The 19098-nt window shown below is 44.3% G+C and overlaps 1 protein-coding gene across 6 annotated transcripts in view; it reads right to left on the reverse strand.

Moving 5' to 3' along the window:
• Positions 1 to 1714: 1714 nt before the first annotated feature.
• SYT16 (synaptotagmin 16) overlaps positions 1715 to 19098 on the reverse strand; it is a 121101-nt gene continuing 103717 nt past the window's right edge. For 4 of the 6 annotated variants that reach the window (XM_052696108.1, XM_052696105.1, XM_052696106.1 and 1 more), the window contains one exon: positions 1717 to 9086. In XM_052696108.1, the coding sequence (XP_052552068.1) occupies positions 8773 to 9086 (314 nt within the window). In that variant the 3' untranslated portion in view covers positions 1717 to 8772. Of the gene's footprint in view, positions 9087 to 19098 lie in introns of all 6 variants that reach the window. The other 2 variants (XM_052696109.1, XM_052696110.1) reach the window with 1 other exon arrangement.

Genomic DNA, 19098 nt, shown 5'->3' on the forward strand with positions numbered 1-19098 from the left:
GATGTGTGCATAGGAGCAGCAGTGCTCCCAGGCAGCACTGACCTCCACAAGTGCCATACTTCTCACCACAGCCAAAGGGACCCACTGACATAATAATGACTTCCAGGTGGGCAGAAGGCACAGTAAGGATGCGATGCACCCAAAAAGCACATTTGTACCTGGAACTCCTGGAACTCCAACCTGGAGCAGTTGGAGATGTGAGGAGTTGTGTCCTGGACCAATTTCCATCCCTGGCCTGGCCCAATTTCCATCCCTGGCCTGGCCCATTTAGCTGAGGTGTTCCCAGATACTGGTCCATCACTGCCCACCTCGGTGAGCAGCTCCCATGATGTCCTAGAACTGTTTTTCTGCTTAATCTTGCAGTGCATCGTGCCAGAAAACTTGTCGGTATGTGAGAACGTGTTAAGGGTTTGTTTTGTTCTGTTGACCAGTTTACACTTAAAAAGATCGATAGTGAGAATTTCAGCAGGCAGCTGGGGAGCAGCACAACAAACACAGCCTGCTTTCCTGTCCATGTGTGCTCTTTCTTCCAACCAAGCACCCCAACACCAACACCCAAATTCCACTGCGTCCCCACGAGGCATCGCGCTGGCTGACCTCGAGCTGTCAAACTCGTTCCTTTCCACCTCTCTGCGAGTGCTCCTCTGCCAGGTAACACAATTTCTAGAAGCATAATTGTCTTTGAGCCATCTACCCTTCTTTCAAATGTGATTGAAATTGGCCAAACTGCTCAAAAACGGGGATGGTGGGGGAGAGACTGGCGAGGAGACAGATGGCAGACAGCTCAGCTCCTCCAGCCTAAATTGGGCTGATTGAGACGTGGGAATGCTTTCACCCTCTCATGAAAAATTCTATCACTCTTTCGTTGAAATGCAAAACTTACTTTTGTGACATTCAAAATGTGACTTTTCCACCTGGCCAAAGCTGGGATGACATGAGGGATATCTTGGCAAAACAGCGCTTGGTGCTTCGCCAAGGAGCAAAGCAGCTCTGAGCAAGGAATTAAAATGCAGCTGGAGGGAGAACAGAATAATGGGAATAAAACAAAGCAAAACAAGGCAAAACAAAACGTGGAGTTTGCTGAGGAACTGAGGATGGGAGATGGCAGCATGAATTTTAAATGCATTTTAGGAAAAAAATGGACAGGGAACGCAGTGAGCCCAATCACCTCACCAACATCAGTCCTCAGCAACACAATAAAACTCCGTTTGTCTCAAAGATTTGTACCAGCGGGGACCTGCAGAGCCAACCCTGCGGATCCCACAAGCGATTCAGAAATCCTGGCTCCCCATATTCGCACATCACTCAGTGCTCTGAACACCCACAGCTCAAAATCACCACTTTTGAATTATTTTTTGGGGGTTTTGTCTTTTCCTGTCTCAGTGTGGGCACGGGTTACAACAGCTCCCTGATGGAAGTGTACTACACCCCAGCACATCACGCTCAAAGGCACACACAAGCCAAGTGGCCATCAGACAGGGACATGACCTTCGCTGCTGCTGGGATGTGCTTGGCTTTGCATTAGCCCAATGTCAGCTCCCCAGCCCAAGGGACCAAGCACACGTTGATGACAGAACACTCATTGATGAGACAGATAACCAAGAGCAGCCCTCATGGGAGAGGCAACATGCAGACAGACAAGGATGGGGAGGGGGGATAATTCCCATTCCCCCCAGTTATGCATTATGCACTGACCACCTGCATCTTTGTTCTGGACAAAACACGTCCACCTCTCCTAGATGCATATTCACTCGATTCTGCCACAATGAGAACACAAAGGAAGATACGCTGGTTTTGCATGTCTACATGAGCCATCTGCTTCTATTTTATTGATAAAAACCTGCTCACTGAAACAAAATAAGACTGTTTCTAAGGTGTGGATGGTTGTATGTGTGTGTGTGGGTAATTTCAGCCCAGAATTCTGCAGAAGCTGGGTTTAATGCTTTTTTTTTTCTTTTTTCCCAGTCAGATATCATCGAGACATTAGCATTCCTAACACAGCATATAATTAGCGAGAGGCAATATATTGTATGATCATGCACGTTAACACTTAAGTAGAATAAAAATGTTTCATTGTCAAGTACATGAAAAGCTAAGAATAAATCCGTATCACTCTTCCTGTTGAATATCCAAACATCTTTTCATCGTATTTTCCATCCTTTTTTAAAATCAGTTTTGCACTTCAGCTCCTCTCTTTCAATCATACGTAGCAACCGAAGTGATGCTGATACCATTCCAGTTGGTGTCCACACCAGTCGGTTCCAGTCCTTTATTAGCTACACAGAAGGTACAGTTTTTCAGTGCAACCTTTGGACCTTTACAGAAGTGAAAAGGGAATATCAATTTGTTTTGCATAACCTTCAGAGCATGAACAATTCTCCTTCGATAGACATATTCATAACTGAACAAGAAATTCAAGCCCCACAGGCCTCTCTGTGGACATGAAATGCTATACCATGTCCTGGGATGTGTGGGAGAACGTGCCCAGCTGGAAATGCAACAGCAAGACATAGAAACTGACCCTGCCAGAAATGGTGCATTATTCCAGGAGGGAAAGAAGTCAACGTGCACTAAAAAACAACTTATTTAGTATGGTATGCTTAAATCAACAGTCAGATATACATCGAACCGTGCTGCATGCAAAGGCCTTGGGGGCACAACACCTAAAAACATTTCTAGATACACGTGTATAAGTGCTAAGTGTACCACATGAATATTTCATTTACTCTTCATAAGAAAGAGAAGGCCAAACTCTGCTGGGAAAGCGTCACAGAAGAGAGCAGAGCCCAGCAAGACAAAACCCACAGCGGAAGGAGGTGGGACTGGTTTAATTGGAAACCCTGTGCTTGAGATACCACACAGTGACAGCAAGAGACCAGAGAACAGGTTTTGTCCTGAGCACCATGAACAGGAGATACTGCTGCCAGGCATGGCCCTGACTTGGAGGGTATCTCTGCAGATATTAATGAAAGGATGGGAGATGGTGTGAAGCATAAGCACCTGCAAAGCGTTAACAAGACAACTGGGATGGGGAAAACAGACAGCCTTCCTCCCACTTCACCAGCAGCAGGATTGCGGTTGGGTGCCATGGCAGGCAGGACCCGAATTCCCCTCTAGTCCCCAGATGATGATTGACACTGGTGTACCCAACTGCTGGGTATTCCCTGATTCTTCCTCCCATGTAGGAGCACAGGGGAAATAACAGGACCTCAGCCTCCTATTCTAAGGGGGGGGGAAGCCTGCAGCATTCCTTCTGCACCCCAATCCAGGCAGGTGGTTTGCATGGAGAAGAGAGGGATTGGAACACTAGAAAAGATGAATGGTGTCTATCGAGTTCTTTTTCCAGGCTACAGCACTGACCTATATCTGCTTCATAAAGGTGAAAAAACATGGATAGCTGTGTGGGCTGAGCAGGAACATCTTCCTGCTGCCAGCTGGCAAACAGCTTGGGGATTACAGCATGAGGATTAATAGCCTTTGTCATTTGTAAGTGCAGATGCTAACCTTACTCACATGACGGACTGATCTTCTTTGGATTCTGTGCCTGTTTGCTGTTCCAGAAAGATGACCTTGGGCTGCCGTGAGAGACAAAATATTTACACATCCATTTCTTAAGACCTACAGTGTAGGCTGCGGGAAGGCACGAGCTCACTCCATGCTGGGGAGAGCTAAAAAAAGTAGGAAAAAAGAAAGTGCTGTATGCCTTCAGCAGTACTGGAACTAAGGAACTGAGGTGGAACACAAGGAAAACAGCAAAGCCACACCTCAGCAAAGACGAGCACTCAGCCTTTCCTCTCCACCACCATCCAGCCCCACCACTGGGGGCTTTCATTCCTTGCACAACCACCTGCTAGATCTGCATCAGGTTCCCAATAAAAGCCCACATTAGTTATCCTGTGTTTCTGTCCAAACTGCAAAACCTGTCAGCTTCTGGCTGCATTTATCACTGAAGAAGATCAGCTGGATGCCAACATCACTGCCTGAGGTACAAGAACGTTCTGCTGGGTAGCTCTCGCTGCAGGGAATATCCTGCCTCCTTCAAAGAGCGAGCTCTTCTACAAACCCTGGCTGCTTTTTCTTCCCCTCAAACCATAGTTGCAAACATCACACTCAGTACATTTTAAATGGAAAGCGGATGCTCCTGCATACTAATTTCTTTGGGCTCTGCCATCCTTTTACAGAACACAAAAAAACCCAGGAGGAACCAAACAGAAAAGGCCGTTCCTTCCACCCTTAGCTCTGTCCACTCAAGGCTGAGCAGGTGTCACAGCCTTCTAAACATTAAAGCATCACGACCCAACCAGCACCATTCCCATTCCACAAGCGTGGAGGCCTTGGGGCAAGCACCTCAAGACACAGCCACGCAGCCTCACTCAGCCTTTAAACCTCCATTTTGTGTGAAAGGCAGACGAGAGGTAGAGAGGTGAAGCGTGACAATCATACAGATTAAAGATGATGATAAAGAGAGGAGTGAGGAAAGCTCTGTGGGCAAGTGAGCTCCAAGGCCAGCGCCAGCTTTAGCTGAAGGAGAAATGAGCGGCCACAGGACGAAAGCCTCCTCTGCCAAGCAGCCACCTTGGGCTTTGTGCTGGAGAGATGATCGATAGCAGCTGGCAGCCTTCGGTTCTGCAAGTCTAAGAACATCTGAAGACATTCATGCTTGTAGATCAATCAATTACGTAAAGCACCAAGCAACTTCACGGGTTCTGCAGCCACTAAAAATACCAAATTACCTCACACAATCCCAGAACTGTAGGGGCTGGAAGGGACCTCTGGGCATCATCCAGTACAATCCCGTGCCAAAGCAGGCTCCCTACCTCCACCCATTGCCCTCCATGCCCCAGGAACCACACAGCCACATCACCAGATGTGGCTGAGCACTGCACAGCAGAGCCTGAGTAATTAAAGCCAGTGGTAGAAAGGAAACCCAAACTAACCAAATCGTGCTGCAGACAGTCCAGAGAAAGCCTTCACAAACAGGCACGTCAGTCAGCTATCACTGCAGCACAGTGGGCTAAAAGAGGTACTCAGTTCTGTGGGCATCAGTTGAAAGTCGGCTTCACTGCAGAGAATACAAACGCGGTGAGATCATTCTGTTCTGTTGTCAATACACATTAAAAACAAGGAGTAAAATAACAGCAGAGGGCCTAGCGGGACAGGGATGTGCTGCTGGAGAGAGACCAAGAAAGGAACAGACTGCAGCTAGCTGAGCGACGCTGCTCGAGATAGAGATGCATCCAGAGCACTTTGCCCACAGCATCCTGGGCTTAAGCCAGTGCAGTTAGTTCCTTCCCACACAACGGTTCTGTGGTTTTGGAGCTTTTTTCTTTCTTCCCCCTAGAGAAGAAAATTCAAATAACCTCTTTGGGGATTCCAGACAGTGGTGTCAAAAGGAGATAAATTATCTTAGAAAACATGCATTAGGAAACCTGCGTAGTCAGGCCATGCAAGCGCCCAAGCATTCCCCGAAGCAGGTCAGCTGCTCACCCCATGGCCCTGTTCTCCTCCTGGAGCCCCACAGGAGCAGGGACCCAGCACAGCACACATGGGGATGGAGGCCAGTGGGGCACAGGGCCCAGCTCCAGTGGCCATCGCCCATGCAGAGCTAAGTGCCAGGCAGAATTTCCAAGGAACGGAAGCATGCCTGGAAATTCAGACTTCTCAGCCACTTCTAAAGGAAATGAGGGGTTATAGCAGTAACTGAAAGGGCAGCGGTATTTACAAGAGAAAGACCAGGAGCACAAGGCCAGCCTGTATCAATGTTAGCAATAACTAATTCAGTCTGTCTATGAAAAGAATTACGGGAGCTCTGAAATAAAGGAGAGCTGCAGCTAAGCCTTCTTCATTTCACAGGCAGTCAATACTGTACAGAAAAACAAACCAGAAAACCAACAAAACTCCTGAAATACAGCTAGCAAACATGAGCACCCCCAACACCGTTCATCCCAAGATTCATAAATTCCTCTGTGCTTCAGTAGGAATTTAATGAACTTCACAGATGTAGTGCTCAAGGCATGGATGTGACAACAGCTTTAGCAGCAGCTCCAAGCAATGCTCCCCCTCACCTCATCCCTTTCTCCTTCCCTCCAATTTTTTCTTGTAAAACATCAGGCCAAAATGTTACTGCAGTGATGCAGGAAGCTGCTTCCATCTGAGAGCAAAGTTTTAACATGTGCTCAGACATGGACAGACTCTATGTATGCTGTTGTCTCTTGCCTTCCTCTGCATCTTAGCATTCCATAGTGGAAATATACTTTAAAATTCAATTTCATTTGTGCTGTATCTTCAGAAAAGATCTAGATATAAAAACAGCATGCAAGCCCAAAATCAGTTCACTTCATTGCTTTTTAAAACTAGCCCTTCCAATTCTTTTGAATCACACAATTATAAATCTGGGTTATCTCCAGTTCACTTGTGAAACATACTACCAATTTATACTTTTCCCTTAGCTAATCATTAAATTAAGCATAAGCAACACTTTAAAGGTTCAAGAAGATACTAAGAGAATCTGAATAACTTTATTATACACATCTCAGATAATAAAATTACTTATAAACACTTGAATATACATTTCATGCAGTTCAGGAAAAAATGCAGAGATTGAAGAACAACTGAAATCAGTGAATGCACCTTTAGATTTGGTCTGTTTTATGTGCTTTTTCCAGAAGAAAAACATACAGTAAAAAAAAAAAGCCACATTTAGACTGGTTTGCATATTACTACTCAGATACTTGTTATCTCTCCTATTGGCAACACAGCAGAGTTAACAGTGCAGTCAGAAATGCAGTTGTGTTTTGCTTAGATCCTGATTTGAGATACAAAGCCCCAGTAGTGCAGAGCAGATACTGTGCCAGCTTATTGAGGCAGTGGAGGACAATCCTCCTGCATAGGACAGCCACCAGTCTCACTGGAAAATGATGCCCAGGCAAGTAAGTGTTAAGAACATACAAAGCCACAATCTGTAGGGGTTGTCTCACCCACACCAGAAATCCTTCTTTAGTAAGATTATCTTGCTGGGTTGCCACGTGAGGACAGACAAAGACTGTGTGTATAACACAGGTGAGAACCTGCATCTACCACACCACTGCCCAATGGGTGATCACTAGCCTGAGTGTGATGCAAACCAGTACTCAGGCTCAATTTTGGTTAAACAGCCAGTGCTGAAACTTGCACAGCACCACTGAATGGAAGGAGACAGCTGTGGTGCAAGAGACAGAATCTGGTGCCAGACTAGCAAATGACAAAAACAAAACATGAGCTGATTCAGAAGAGAGAAACCTTTCCAGCATAATATTTCCTTCCTATCATCAGAAGGGATGAAGAAACGCTCATCCTCTTCTAAAGAGCTTAGGGAATTAAAATCAGGCAGCTGATGGCATGTGAATATCTTGGCACCTTTCTGTCTACATACCATCACTACCCAAGAGAATCCACATCCTCTGCTGTGTCACATGCAGCTTTCCAGCAGCTAATTACAGCTCAGTGTTCAATAGTCAAGCAGATGAAGATTTCTTCTTCCCTAGCCACTGACTCTACACCTTCAACTCATGGAGATGGGAAAAATGATTAAAATGGAAAATAACAAAACGGGACAAAAACTACACCGCTTCATCCATCAAGCCTCCTCCCTGCAAGCTGCCCCTCCAGGAGCCGCCCCCTGGGTCCTATTTCACCTGTTCTTGTAGGAGAGAGTGTCCCAAAGATGAAGTGACCTGGTCTGCCGTTCTCTACTGCTCAACATGCCAAAAATGGTTCTCTTTCCAGTCCCCAAAGATACTACAGATAGCCCATTTGAACAAGAGCCCTCAGTAAACTTGAGTTGTGCTTAAGTGAACAACAGAGAAATCATGACTCAAAAGCTTTTCTGTATAATGCTCACAGAAATGCTTTTCTGAATGAAACTCACTTTTACAGAACAAAATAACACATGATCAAAACAGTGATGCAGAAGAGAGTGATTCAGGCACAAAGGTGGACGTGCAGCTTGTTCTGGTCTTTGTTTTTTGGTATTCATGATGACAGAAGCCTTGAACTTCAAGTAAGCATCCAAACATGCATTGTATAGTCACAATATAAAACTACTATTAGTTATCCCTCATGCAATCTCTGTGGCAATACAGGCTAACAAGTCCACAGGATGCCTGATTAAGAGTACTGGCAGTATTAAGTTCAAATAAACACTATCAGTATCAGAAACAGTAATAATGCCTAGGCACTTCAAAGTGACAGAGAATTCAACAGTGCTTTCCCATGCTGCCTGAAAAATCCAGTCTATATTGGTACCAAATGTTCATTTCTAGGACTTAAAAAATTAGATAATAAAAGAGAAAAAATGTGATCTGCATGCAGTTTATCCTATCTGTGAGCTATCTGCGTGTCAAGAACATTTGCAAACTTTGTTAATATAAATAAGGAAGGGATCAGAGAATTTACTCTGGGAGAACATAGCATCAAAATCGATCTGTGATGATTAGACATGATAAAATAAGTTAGATGAGGAGCAAAGGGAGGATCTTGTGGGTTTGCCCTTGCTTTTGCTAGGGTTACTAATTTGAATGTGGAAAACGCAGGGCAACCTGGAAAGACAAGAGCTAAATTAGCTTCCCAGGTGTTGTCACTTTTAATGCCTGACAGATGATACTGACAAGTCAGGTTAAAGAGTGCACGACCTCTCAGAGCACAGTGCTTGCCACAGGACAGCTGCTTCCTGCTGACTGAGAACGAGGGAAGACAGTCCATCGTCCTGGGATCCACAGGCTGCCCTGGTTACCATTAAGACTCGAGCAACGTGTGCCACCTGCAGACCTGCAGCCCCTTTGACTCCTTCATCTCCTGCCAATGACTTTGCTCTTCTTCTCCACTGCTGTTCTGCCCCATGGAGATCCAGCCGATCATCTCTTTGCGCTTCATGCTGCGTTTGTTGTATATGGAGATCATTAACGTGACATCGGAGAGCTGGAAGAGGGCAACCTGGAAGATGAAAGTTTCCTTGTAGACAGGATTGGGCTGCCCTCGACGGATGGAGGTCTTGCAGCGAGACATCTCCTGGCCCACAGAGTTGAGCAGGCAAAGCTTCCCATAGGTATCTAGGACAAAACACAGGAAATAAAATGTTTGGCTCAGTTAAAAGATTAAATGAAAGCCCCAGGTAGTCAAAAATCACCCAAAAAACTCCACACAGAGCAGCTTTGTCTGGTTGGACAAACCAGACAAACTACATCATCCATAGGGTGAAGAGTAGTAGATGAGAGCAACCCTTGGACTTCCTCACATCCAGCTGGGCAGAAGAACAGAAGAAAGTCAATGTGTGTTTCAGACCATGCTCTTGGAAACAAAAACAACAGGAGAACTGGTTTTCAAATCCACGAAACCTAAGGCTAACTGAATCGACGAGCATCTCCATGGATTCTCCATGTCAAACAGTGTGTCTACACCTTTCATTCCTCTCCCTCACAACAAAGCTTTGGAGCTGTCTTACCAGGGCTGCCCTTGGCTGCACTTGCCCCTTCATCACTTTCCTTTGGAAAAAAAAAAAAAAGCCTCTCTAACTTCATTATTTGAAAAAGCACACAAAAATGGTCCCAAAAAAGAGGGAGTGAAATGATTTCATCTCACATGATGGTTTCAGGACCTGTTTCAAATTTGCACTTTTTTTTTTTTTTTTTTTTTTTTTTTTTTTTTGTTAAGGTCAATTTTACTCATTATTTGAGTGAATGCAAATAGTAAAAATGATAAGCAGAAATAGGGAAGGTGTGGCCTTCAATATTCAATATTCAATATTCAATATTCAATATTCAATATTCAATATTCAATATTCAATATTCAATATTCAATATTCAATTCAATATTTCCATAAATTCACCCTTAAAACTCTTCCTGCCTCCCATGCTAATGATCCCATATCTGGTACATGTTGCCTAATGCTGTGTCCCAGGCAGAGCCCTGTGCTCCCCCTGCTCCACAGACCCAGCTCAATGTGATCTTTCACCTTGCTCTGCAATCAGTGGTAGCAGATCGCTTGGCAAGAAAAACTCCTCTCCTAACCTCTCTGCAAATCTGTGCCTGGGCTTCTGCAAGTGATTATTATTTCAGAATGTGCTGAAGATAGGAAATAAATAACAAGCTACAGTCTCTTGTCTACAGCATGTCTATCCTCTTGCGTTCCCATTTGATGTGCTATTTTACGCACTTATCTGCTGAGCGACACAAGGTGTGAAATTACACTTCAGGTGTGAAAACACTTCTGTGTCTCCAAAGCAAGGCTCTCCGCTCCTCAAACTGTTCCACTGAAAAAGCTGTCAGGAGACTGACAATCGAGGAGCAAATTGTGAGCATGCACAGCTGTACAGCTATGGAGTTTCTGTGGAGAAAGTTCAGTCCAATCATTAGCTAGCGGTGCCAATTTGGCTCCCAGCATAACACTGGAGATGAGTAGATCTTGCCAACAAAGACCTACTCGTTAGACAAGAAAGCAGAGCTCTGACGTGTGATAGTTTGCTGATTGTAGCTGGGAAGGAACGAGCTGCTTTGCTAAGAGGTGCTTCACTGAGAGGCAGACTAATTCCCACAGTAATATTCAATTTCGGTGACGCTGAGGAATTGAATTCTCTAACAACTTCGGATCCATCAGAAACAAAACCTGCAAGACAGAACTCTCTGCTCTAACTCAGGGTGAAACCGAGCAGGTTATCTACCAGATGCAATGTCTTGCAGTACTTGTAGAGATGTCACTTTGCTTTGCACTGACTATTAAAGATAAATGGGGAGTAGAGGGCTGTTTTCTTTTTCCTCTCTATTCTGTTCACCCTCATTTGTGAGGGGGGAATTTCCAAATAGCTACAAATTCAGCCAGACTTATTTTTCAACACAAGCAAGCAGTAAGTAGGACAATTCCCTGTTTAAATTTCGAAATGTATTTTCTTTAAAAATTGAAATCTCACACTTACATAATTTCAGCACATTTTCCAAACCAATGCAATGTGCAGGCAGAATGCTGAAGAGGCTCATTTCTGCTGGCATGAAAGAGAGGAGAGCGCTGGGACACAGGAAGTCATGGAGACGAGACCCTCTTTGCTCCCTGCCCAATGTCTCCATCTTTCTGTAGGTACATCCTTGGTGTCACACCCCCTTCCCCACCACGCTCTGAGAACTGCTTTTTTGAGGGTGAGGGAATCTCAGTAAACCTTTCTATCATCCTCCCTTCTTACTGCCAGCACTGTCAGCCCAGGTGGGATTCATCACACCTAACTTCAGGCACAAACATTTCAGCAGACCCCTACAGAGTCAACCAAGTTACAGCCAATTCTGCCCAAGAGACATTCGGCATAGTTCAGCAGCAGTGTAGCAGACAGTGTGGCTACTAGAGATGATGTACGTTTCAACACAAAAGCAAGTGCCACAGCTTAAATCTCACAGGATGCTGTTCCAGAATGTCCCAGTTAATTTTCCAGGTAAAGAATACATTGGTTCCTTGTGGCTGAATTCTAGAATCCACGCCCTCAACCTCTGCAAGCAGTGAATAACATAACTGGTTTTAAGACAACTGAGCACTGCACAGCTGATGACTTAAACCAAGCAAAATCAAAATCAGAAAATTAGGCTTCATACATGTCAAATTCTGCTACATAATTCTTCAGAAAGATCCCCTCTGAGCAGTACTGATGCTGCTCTTCTACACATCATATGGATAAGGTGAGAACATGTAAGCTAGAAGGAGAATAAGCTCTGTGCAGAGCTAATACCAGGAGCCTTATTCATTCCTGTGTAAACACAAGAGCAAAACCATTGCAAGAGACAACAGTAGGCTGCTAACTCTTCTCAGATTTATTCCACTGGGTATATTTTACCAGCTGAAAGAATTGAGCTAGCCTGAACAGAAATAAAGGAGTAGGTGTGGATAATATATTTAGCATGTGAAATTCACTTTGCAGAGCTGGTACATCTGAAGCAGAGCTGATATTCTGCTTCACTAACTACATTTTAAGATTGTAGCTTGCTTGCCCTCACTGCATTGTGCTCCTTTCAGCACCTTCTTAGGTGTCTCATTAGAAAACACTTTCTAGCTCTCCTTGTGATCCACTTTGGTCCTGAGCTAGAAAGCTTTCCCCTTAGGTTAGTTTTGACAAAAAAAAATCCATTCCTGGACACATGGTGAGATTAGTGGAACTAGAGCAAGCATGAATCTGCCAATTCGTTGAGGAATGTATGTGTGAGAGCATCTATTCATTATGAAGGCAAACATTTTCCATCTAATTACATGCTCAGATTCAGTAACAGCCTCATTACTGCGGTATCTCAGCACTTTACACTCTTCTGTATATTTACTTTCACATCAGCTCTGTCATGCACAAAAGGAGAAGAGAGATCAGGCTTCCTTTAAAATACCAAAGAGCTTGCTTTCTCTTTAGGCACCTATCTCTGACAGAAAGAGCCAGACCTCTTAATAGCTGGGAGTGGATGAGATTGTAACAGGAGTCTGCGAAGAAGCAGGAACAAAGCTGCATTTTGCCAAGACCAATTTTAGCACCACATCCACCTGAGGAAGTTCTTGCTATGGATCATTTTTACTTTCAAGTCGTCTTTCATCCCTAGGATGAGTGGAGTGAACAGTGATCACGTGCACAAAATATCAGTGCCTCTGCATTTAATACCAGAGTGAAAAGCACTAAATTAAGGAGCACTGCAAGAAGCCAGACACATTTTGGGCTGGCGCTGCGTATTACTCCAGAGGTTTGGCCAAACATCTTCTCATGCAGACTGCTCTGTCTCCGTCAACAGCGCCCTAACCATAAAACACCTCTTGAGAGCTCATCTGCAAAGGCAATCAGTTTATCCGTGATTCTTCTAATGACCCATTTCTGTCATCATCCTTCCAAGGGAACTAACCGATAATGACAACTCAGGGGAATAATCAACTATAATTTATATGCTCCTGCTTTTGGAGCACGGAGCACAGTGCAAGCTCTGCTTTCACTTATCCTAAGCTCCACCATTATTAATAACACTGACCCAGGAACAAAAACACTGCAGTATGAAAGGGTCTGACTCCCTGCTTGAATTTATATTTAGAAAGAAAATAAACAACCAAAGCCTCCTGACCTCTCAGACTGTGGACTGCAGGGTACACCTCACGAAGAGTAGTAAGGACTCTCCCAGCCTCACTCCAGGCAAGCTTTTCATTCAACTCATTTCCAAAACCAGTATAACCATGCCAGTGTGCTGCAATCCAGACTAATATGTAGTCGTTACCTCAAGCTGTCAGAGTTCAAGAAGCATTTGGACAATGCTCTCAGACACAGGGTTAGGATTTTGCATGGCCCCCCGTGGAGCAAGGGGTTGGACTCGATCTCCCTTCCAGCTCAGAATAGTCTTTGATTCTATAATACTGTGCTGAGTAGAGAAAGCTGCACAGGTATTTCCACTAGCTCCAACTGACCTGTCAGTTCAGAAGGCTCTCTCCATTAGTGCATGGTGTTACCTCCCCATGATGTCACCCTGGGGCAGAGACCACTGAGCCTGGATCACTGCAGCTGTACCAGAAAGAGCATGGAGAAGAGTCAGATTCCAGCTTTTTTTCCCCAGCCCCACACTGTGAACATCTACATTAGGCCAGAGGCAGCTTGTGGCCTACTCTATTTACTATACAAGCACTGAGATCTGCCTACTACGTTGCTGAGGAGCCAGATCTCTTTCCCCATTCCCACTGAGTCTCTGCCACTCAGGTCTGCTCTGCCGTGGCTGGCAGCTCTCCCGCACAAAGCTGGGATCTGGCAGCCTTCCTTGCAATGCGTGAGTCACTGGGGAACCAGCAACACCTCTCATGTAAAAGGCAGCAGAAAGGAGAGCACTGTTCCCTGGAAGGGAATTGCCAGCATAAATGGCTTGTTTGGTGCGACGGGAAGGGCTGCAGAGGGGCGGGAGGTAGGGCTCCCTGCAAGCAAGGTCCCTCAGAAAGGAAAGCTGCTTCCAAACAACCTCTGAGCTCAGAACCTGGGTGATCCTAAGTGCTGACACAACCCTTACAGTCCAGCAAAGGGGTTTCACAGAGCTAGCCCCAAGCTAGGACACATGTTGTCTGTGGAGCCAGCAGCCACCTCCCTGACCCTGAGAAGATGCAGCTTCTGTGCTTATGCACCTGAAGTGCAACACAGGCACTTCTCCAGATGTTTAGGATGCTACCTCTAGTAAGGGCATTTTCAACACTTCTTACAATGCACAGTATGCTTTATGCATTGCTGCTGCCTTGGAGAGAATGGGAACTCTAAATTAGAGTGTATCATGAATGCCCAGCTTCTCAGCAATGGGAGCAGTAGTTCTGCTGCAGCATGCAGTAAGGATGCTTAAGCTTGGCTGTTCTCACCTCCAGCAATGGTGCCCACAGGCACGGCTTTATTATACAGCCTGTCATCAGATCTGCAAATGCTGCTCTGTGGAGTTACTGTTGATTTACATTAAACATTCAGCTCCAACTGAAATTTGGAATTAGCAGAATTCTACCGTGGGAGCAATTGCTTTGTCTTCTGCATATTTTGGGAGGGGGAAGGAAAGATTTTTCTCCTTGTTCACAGCTATGGGAGCAGGGAGGCATCACCATACACTCAGCTTCAAATGTATCCCTCTGGTTCAGAAACATCTTCACTTTACATACAGCAATGTATTACCATCAGAGACTTTTAGAAATACGAAACTATTCAACGTGACAGCAGATAACTGCATGTGCAAGATATCACTGGATGTTTCATTATTATGGAACATCTACCTCAAAAATCTCACTACTGCTCCTTACAAGTCCATTACTACATGCCTTGATTCTCAGTGCCAGGTCTCACGTGCCTCACATAGAAGAGCTGTACCAAGTCAGACCACCCAATATCACCTACCTTAGTAAGTCTACACAGAAACAGCATAAACTGATCCTCTCCCAAACACTCTCCCAAACTCCAGTGATCTGTGACTCAAGAACTTCCTTAGAGCCAATCTCTTTATCTCAGCCAATCTTTGGTTCTCAGACCATTTTTCTTCATGGGTTTATCCTGCTGAACTCAAGAGAGTTGTACCCACAGTATTCTGCAGTTAGGCACATGGTAGTGTGAGTATGCATGGTGTGAAGAGCACTCTCCTCCTCAGAGCCTGCTACCTCCTCACTTCATTTTAAGACTGTTTATTTTTTTTAATCAGGAGAGACAATGAATATTCATTGCCAGCTCACCTTCGCAACACTTAGGATTTCACAGACTGCCACCAAATACTCTCCCTTCTCCCATTTGTTGCAGCACCACTGGAAGTCCAGGTTATCCAATTGCAGCTTGCTGGAAGCTGTTCCCATGCTCCTGAGTATCTCTGTCATTCTTCACTGCATCTCTCCAATTCTTCCAATATTCTACTTGAATGGAGGGAGCCAGAATTGTGTATGGTATTCATTATGCAGGTACTCGGATACTTACAATCAAATACAGACTTTTCATTTTCTTTTCTATATAATACACATTTGACTTTTTTTTTTCCTCAGAATACATTTCCTATAAGCCTAATATCTCACTCCCAAGCAACTCTGAGTCCATGCATGTTAAGTCTGAATTTCACAACACCATACCTTACATTTATCCACACTTCATCTCCCACACCAGTGTCCAGCTGCTCATTATTGAGACATCCTTCTGGGACTCCATACAGCTGGCCTCATCTTCACTGCTCCAAACAAAGCTTTCTCAGTGTATCTTAAGCTGATTCAAGACATACTCAAGGACAGACAATGAGAAGATGCAGAAGTGGTTTTGTACAAGCTTACTCTGACCAACTGGCAAGTACCCAGCACTGAATAGTTGCCCGAACAACTCTACTGGACCCTCTGGACTGAGAGAACCCCAGCTAACCCTGGTACAAATCCCCCTCTTATTGGTGATGAGATAGGAGCATGAATTACAAAGCTTTAGGAGCTCAAGCAAGCTCCCTCTTCAGTGCCAGACACATTGGTTATTTTTTAAATTCAGTTTCCTGGTTTTAGTCACATCAATTAAAGAAATTAACCTGCCTTAGTCCTCTGGGATAATAACTTTCTTCACAAATAAGTTGATTAAAAAAAAAAACAACACTAATATCTTTCAAGTTCTCTGGTACCTGACCAAGAAATACCACCTAAGGATTCTAATTCTCCTACCAGAGCATCTTCTGTATTCCTTAGTGTTGTTATCTGGAACTCAGGCACACACAGATTTTTACTTCAAGAATTTCTCCTCTTCCCAATAGGAATTTCATAGCTTGTTCCTTCTCCCTCCTGTCTTCCCCAGAGTTAAGTGTTATTGTACTTACTTAATGGGGTTAATATGCTACTGATATAATAATGATCATGTATGAATGTAATTATTATGTGTGATTAATTCTGCAGTTGCCAAAAAGCTTGGAGGACTATTCTTAGACAAGGGAATATCTTTTTACAATAGCCCTTCTCAAATCGCATTACATACAGACATAAACCCCAACATAAAAGTGAAAGAGGAAAAAGCAAAGGCTGGATTAGAGAAAAGAGAGCTGCACCCAGAGCAGCTGATGAAGGTTAAGCACCATGTGGGGAGAGACCATCCCTCCACTGCGTGTTTATACACTGACTAATGACCCCTATGATCACTACAATCCCATATTACTACTGTAACATGCAAACAATCTGTAACCAGTTACAGATTTTTAAAGATGTGTCTGCCAGCACTGCAACTTCTCTTGTTACTTTCTTTATAATAAATAGTCTTTAAAGGAACATGTTGGGGTTTGGTCTTCTAAGACCAAAATGCAAATCTCTATGAAATGATAAAACAGGTGAATGGCTGGAACAAGAACCAAAGAGAATGAGGTGAACGATACATATGTCACCGAGTGTTAAAATACCTGGGCTGCTCACATTTGACAAATCTCTAGATGCTTTTCTGCACGAGGCTTTTTGGCAGATGCTACCAATTTACAGTGGAGTGCTGCTACCATATAGTCCAATGCTGCTACCACTCTCCTGAGTGCTTTTAAGTGCTCAGAGTGATAATGGACGTATTCACATGGTTAGGAACTGTGGACTCAGACCTGCAGCTCCACACGTTTCCCAGAACAATGCCTGAATTTTTATCCTTGACCAAGCTGTCCTTACATTTCACATATGTGATTTGAAGAGAAGACTGCCTGAAAGATGTAAGTGCCTGCAAACTGCCCAGCTGTTCCCTAACCCAGCTATTACCCATGTAAGTACCCATGATTTTGATATCTGACTTAGTTCAACCCTCTGCATCCCATAAGATGTGCCAAGGAAAAAAGGAGAGAGATGCACAATCTCCTAACTCCAGCACTCCTTTCGCCCTCCAGAAATTACTTGTCACCTCTGCAGTCTCTAACGCCTTGAATCACCAGCTCCCTCTTCTGCACAGTAAAACCCCTGTGCAAGGATGCAGAGGGAGCATGCACACACACTGCAGAAAATGTTGAGCTCACCTGTGCAAGACCTCAGGTGGCAGAGAAAAGGGTCAAGGTGGGAAAAGAGCACAACTGGAGAATTTGCAATAATGTAAGATGCTCCTGTCATTCCCCATAGCTGCAGCAGTAAGCAGCAGACAATGCTAAATGCACCTGGCTACAAGTGGACCACACAAGGGTACTGTATGGGCTCTGTGCATGCAGGGGTGGAAACGGAGATGGATTCTGCCCACAGACTCTCTCAGTCTTACAATAAATAACTGTCAACCGTAGCAGCTTGAGCTTGGTATTTAAATGCCTTGAATCACTGTTACGTCTGAAATCCCCATGATACTTTGAAGAAGTAAATCATTCTCTAGATAGGATGCATACGAGAAAACACAAGGGCTATCTATTGAGCATCTCACTCAGGCAGCATGTTTCAGACACAGACAATCAGACCTCACAGCACTCCTCTGCAGTGTCTGCAGGAGTTATCAGTGAAATGCTACTCCAGCATGTGAGACAAGAGCTGGCTTTCTTCCTTCTTTTAAGCTTTTTTTCCATTTCTGCTTCACTGGGTCTTCCTCTTCGCATTCATCATGCTGCTGGGTACTTTGCAGGCACAGAAGTGCAATGCAGAATGCAGAAAAATACACTGAGTAAGAGCAGATAGTGATAGATTCAGAACCTCTCTGTAACAACTGATGAATTTCACCTAATAGCAGACCTAACACAGAGACATTGCAGTCTTAATAATGCTGTAGTTGATCTGCGTATAGAACGGATGCAAAGGACAAACTCAAGATGGCCTTAATATCAAAGATAGGAAAAAATTGTTATTTTTCCACTGTCAGGAATATTAGTTTGGGTGGCTGACAGAGGACTTTGGCTAGTTTATCAGACTGATTAAACAAGGCTTATCTGAAGCCCCACAGACACAGAAAGCAGAAAATTCAGACAGAATTTAAAACAGAAACTCCTGCAAAGATTGCCTTCTTTCCTCACACACTGGACCTGTTCTCTTCTTATCAGTAAATACACATAATGCTTATCAGCTTTAAAGATGCTGTCAACCAGCCTACTGTTTTTCTGTGTGCCCATCAGCTGAAAAGCTGAATGGAACATCTCACCAGGGCAGGTAACCCATGCTGATAGCAAACTTATTTGCACACGGTTATCTGCCAAACCCCATCCAAGAGGCCCAGAACAGACACAATTCCCCAGCACCCAGACAATGAATTAAAGGGTTGCTCAACTTGCTGCAACATGCAATGTTATCCCATAAGCACCCAGAAAGACATTCTTCAGAATAATACCAACAAATGCCAGTCATTTGATCATTATATTGTAGGTAGAAAACCGGACACCAATTATTCAAGTTCTTTGCAGTGCAAGCATTTCATTTGCTGGGAAAGTGTGGGGCAGTACAGCTTCTTGACTCAGCTAGATACAAGACTTTTGCAGGGCCTGATATAGAAACAGAAGTGCTGCATAATCCTGCCCTTCAGGCAGTTATGTGACAAACCTCCAAGACCATAGGCAGATGTGTGAAAATACAGCAGAAAAACCACAGCAAATTAACTTGGACCTGTACTGGGACTACTTTTATTTAAGAATAAAAGTAGAATTAGCCTACCTTTCCTTTTAATTGGCTAGAACCACTCTGAC

This window comes from Tympanuchus pallidicinctus, unplaced genomic scaffold (genome assembly GCF_026119805.1).
Source record: "Tympanuchus pallidicinctus isolate F22 unplaced genomic scaffold, pur_lepc_1.0 scaffold3, whole genome shotgun sequence".
In the NCBI taxonomy this organism is placed as follows: Eukaryota; Metazoa; Chordata; class Aves; order Galliformes; family Phasianidae; genus Tympanuchus; species Tympanuchus pallidicinctus.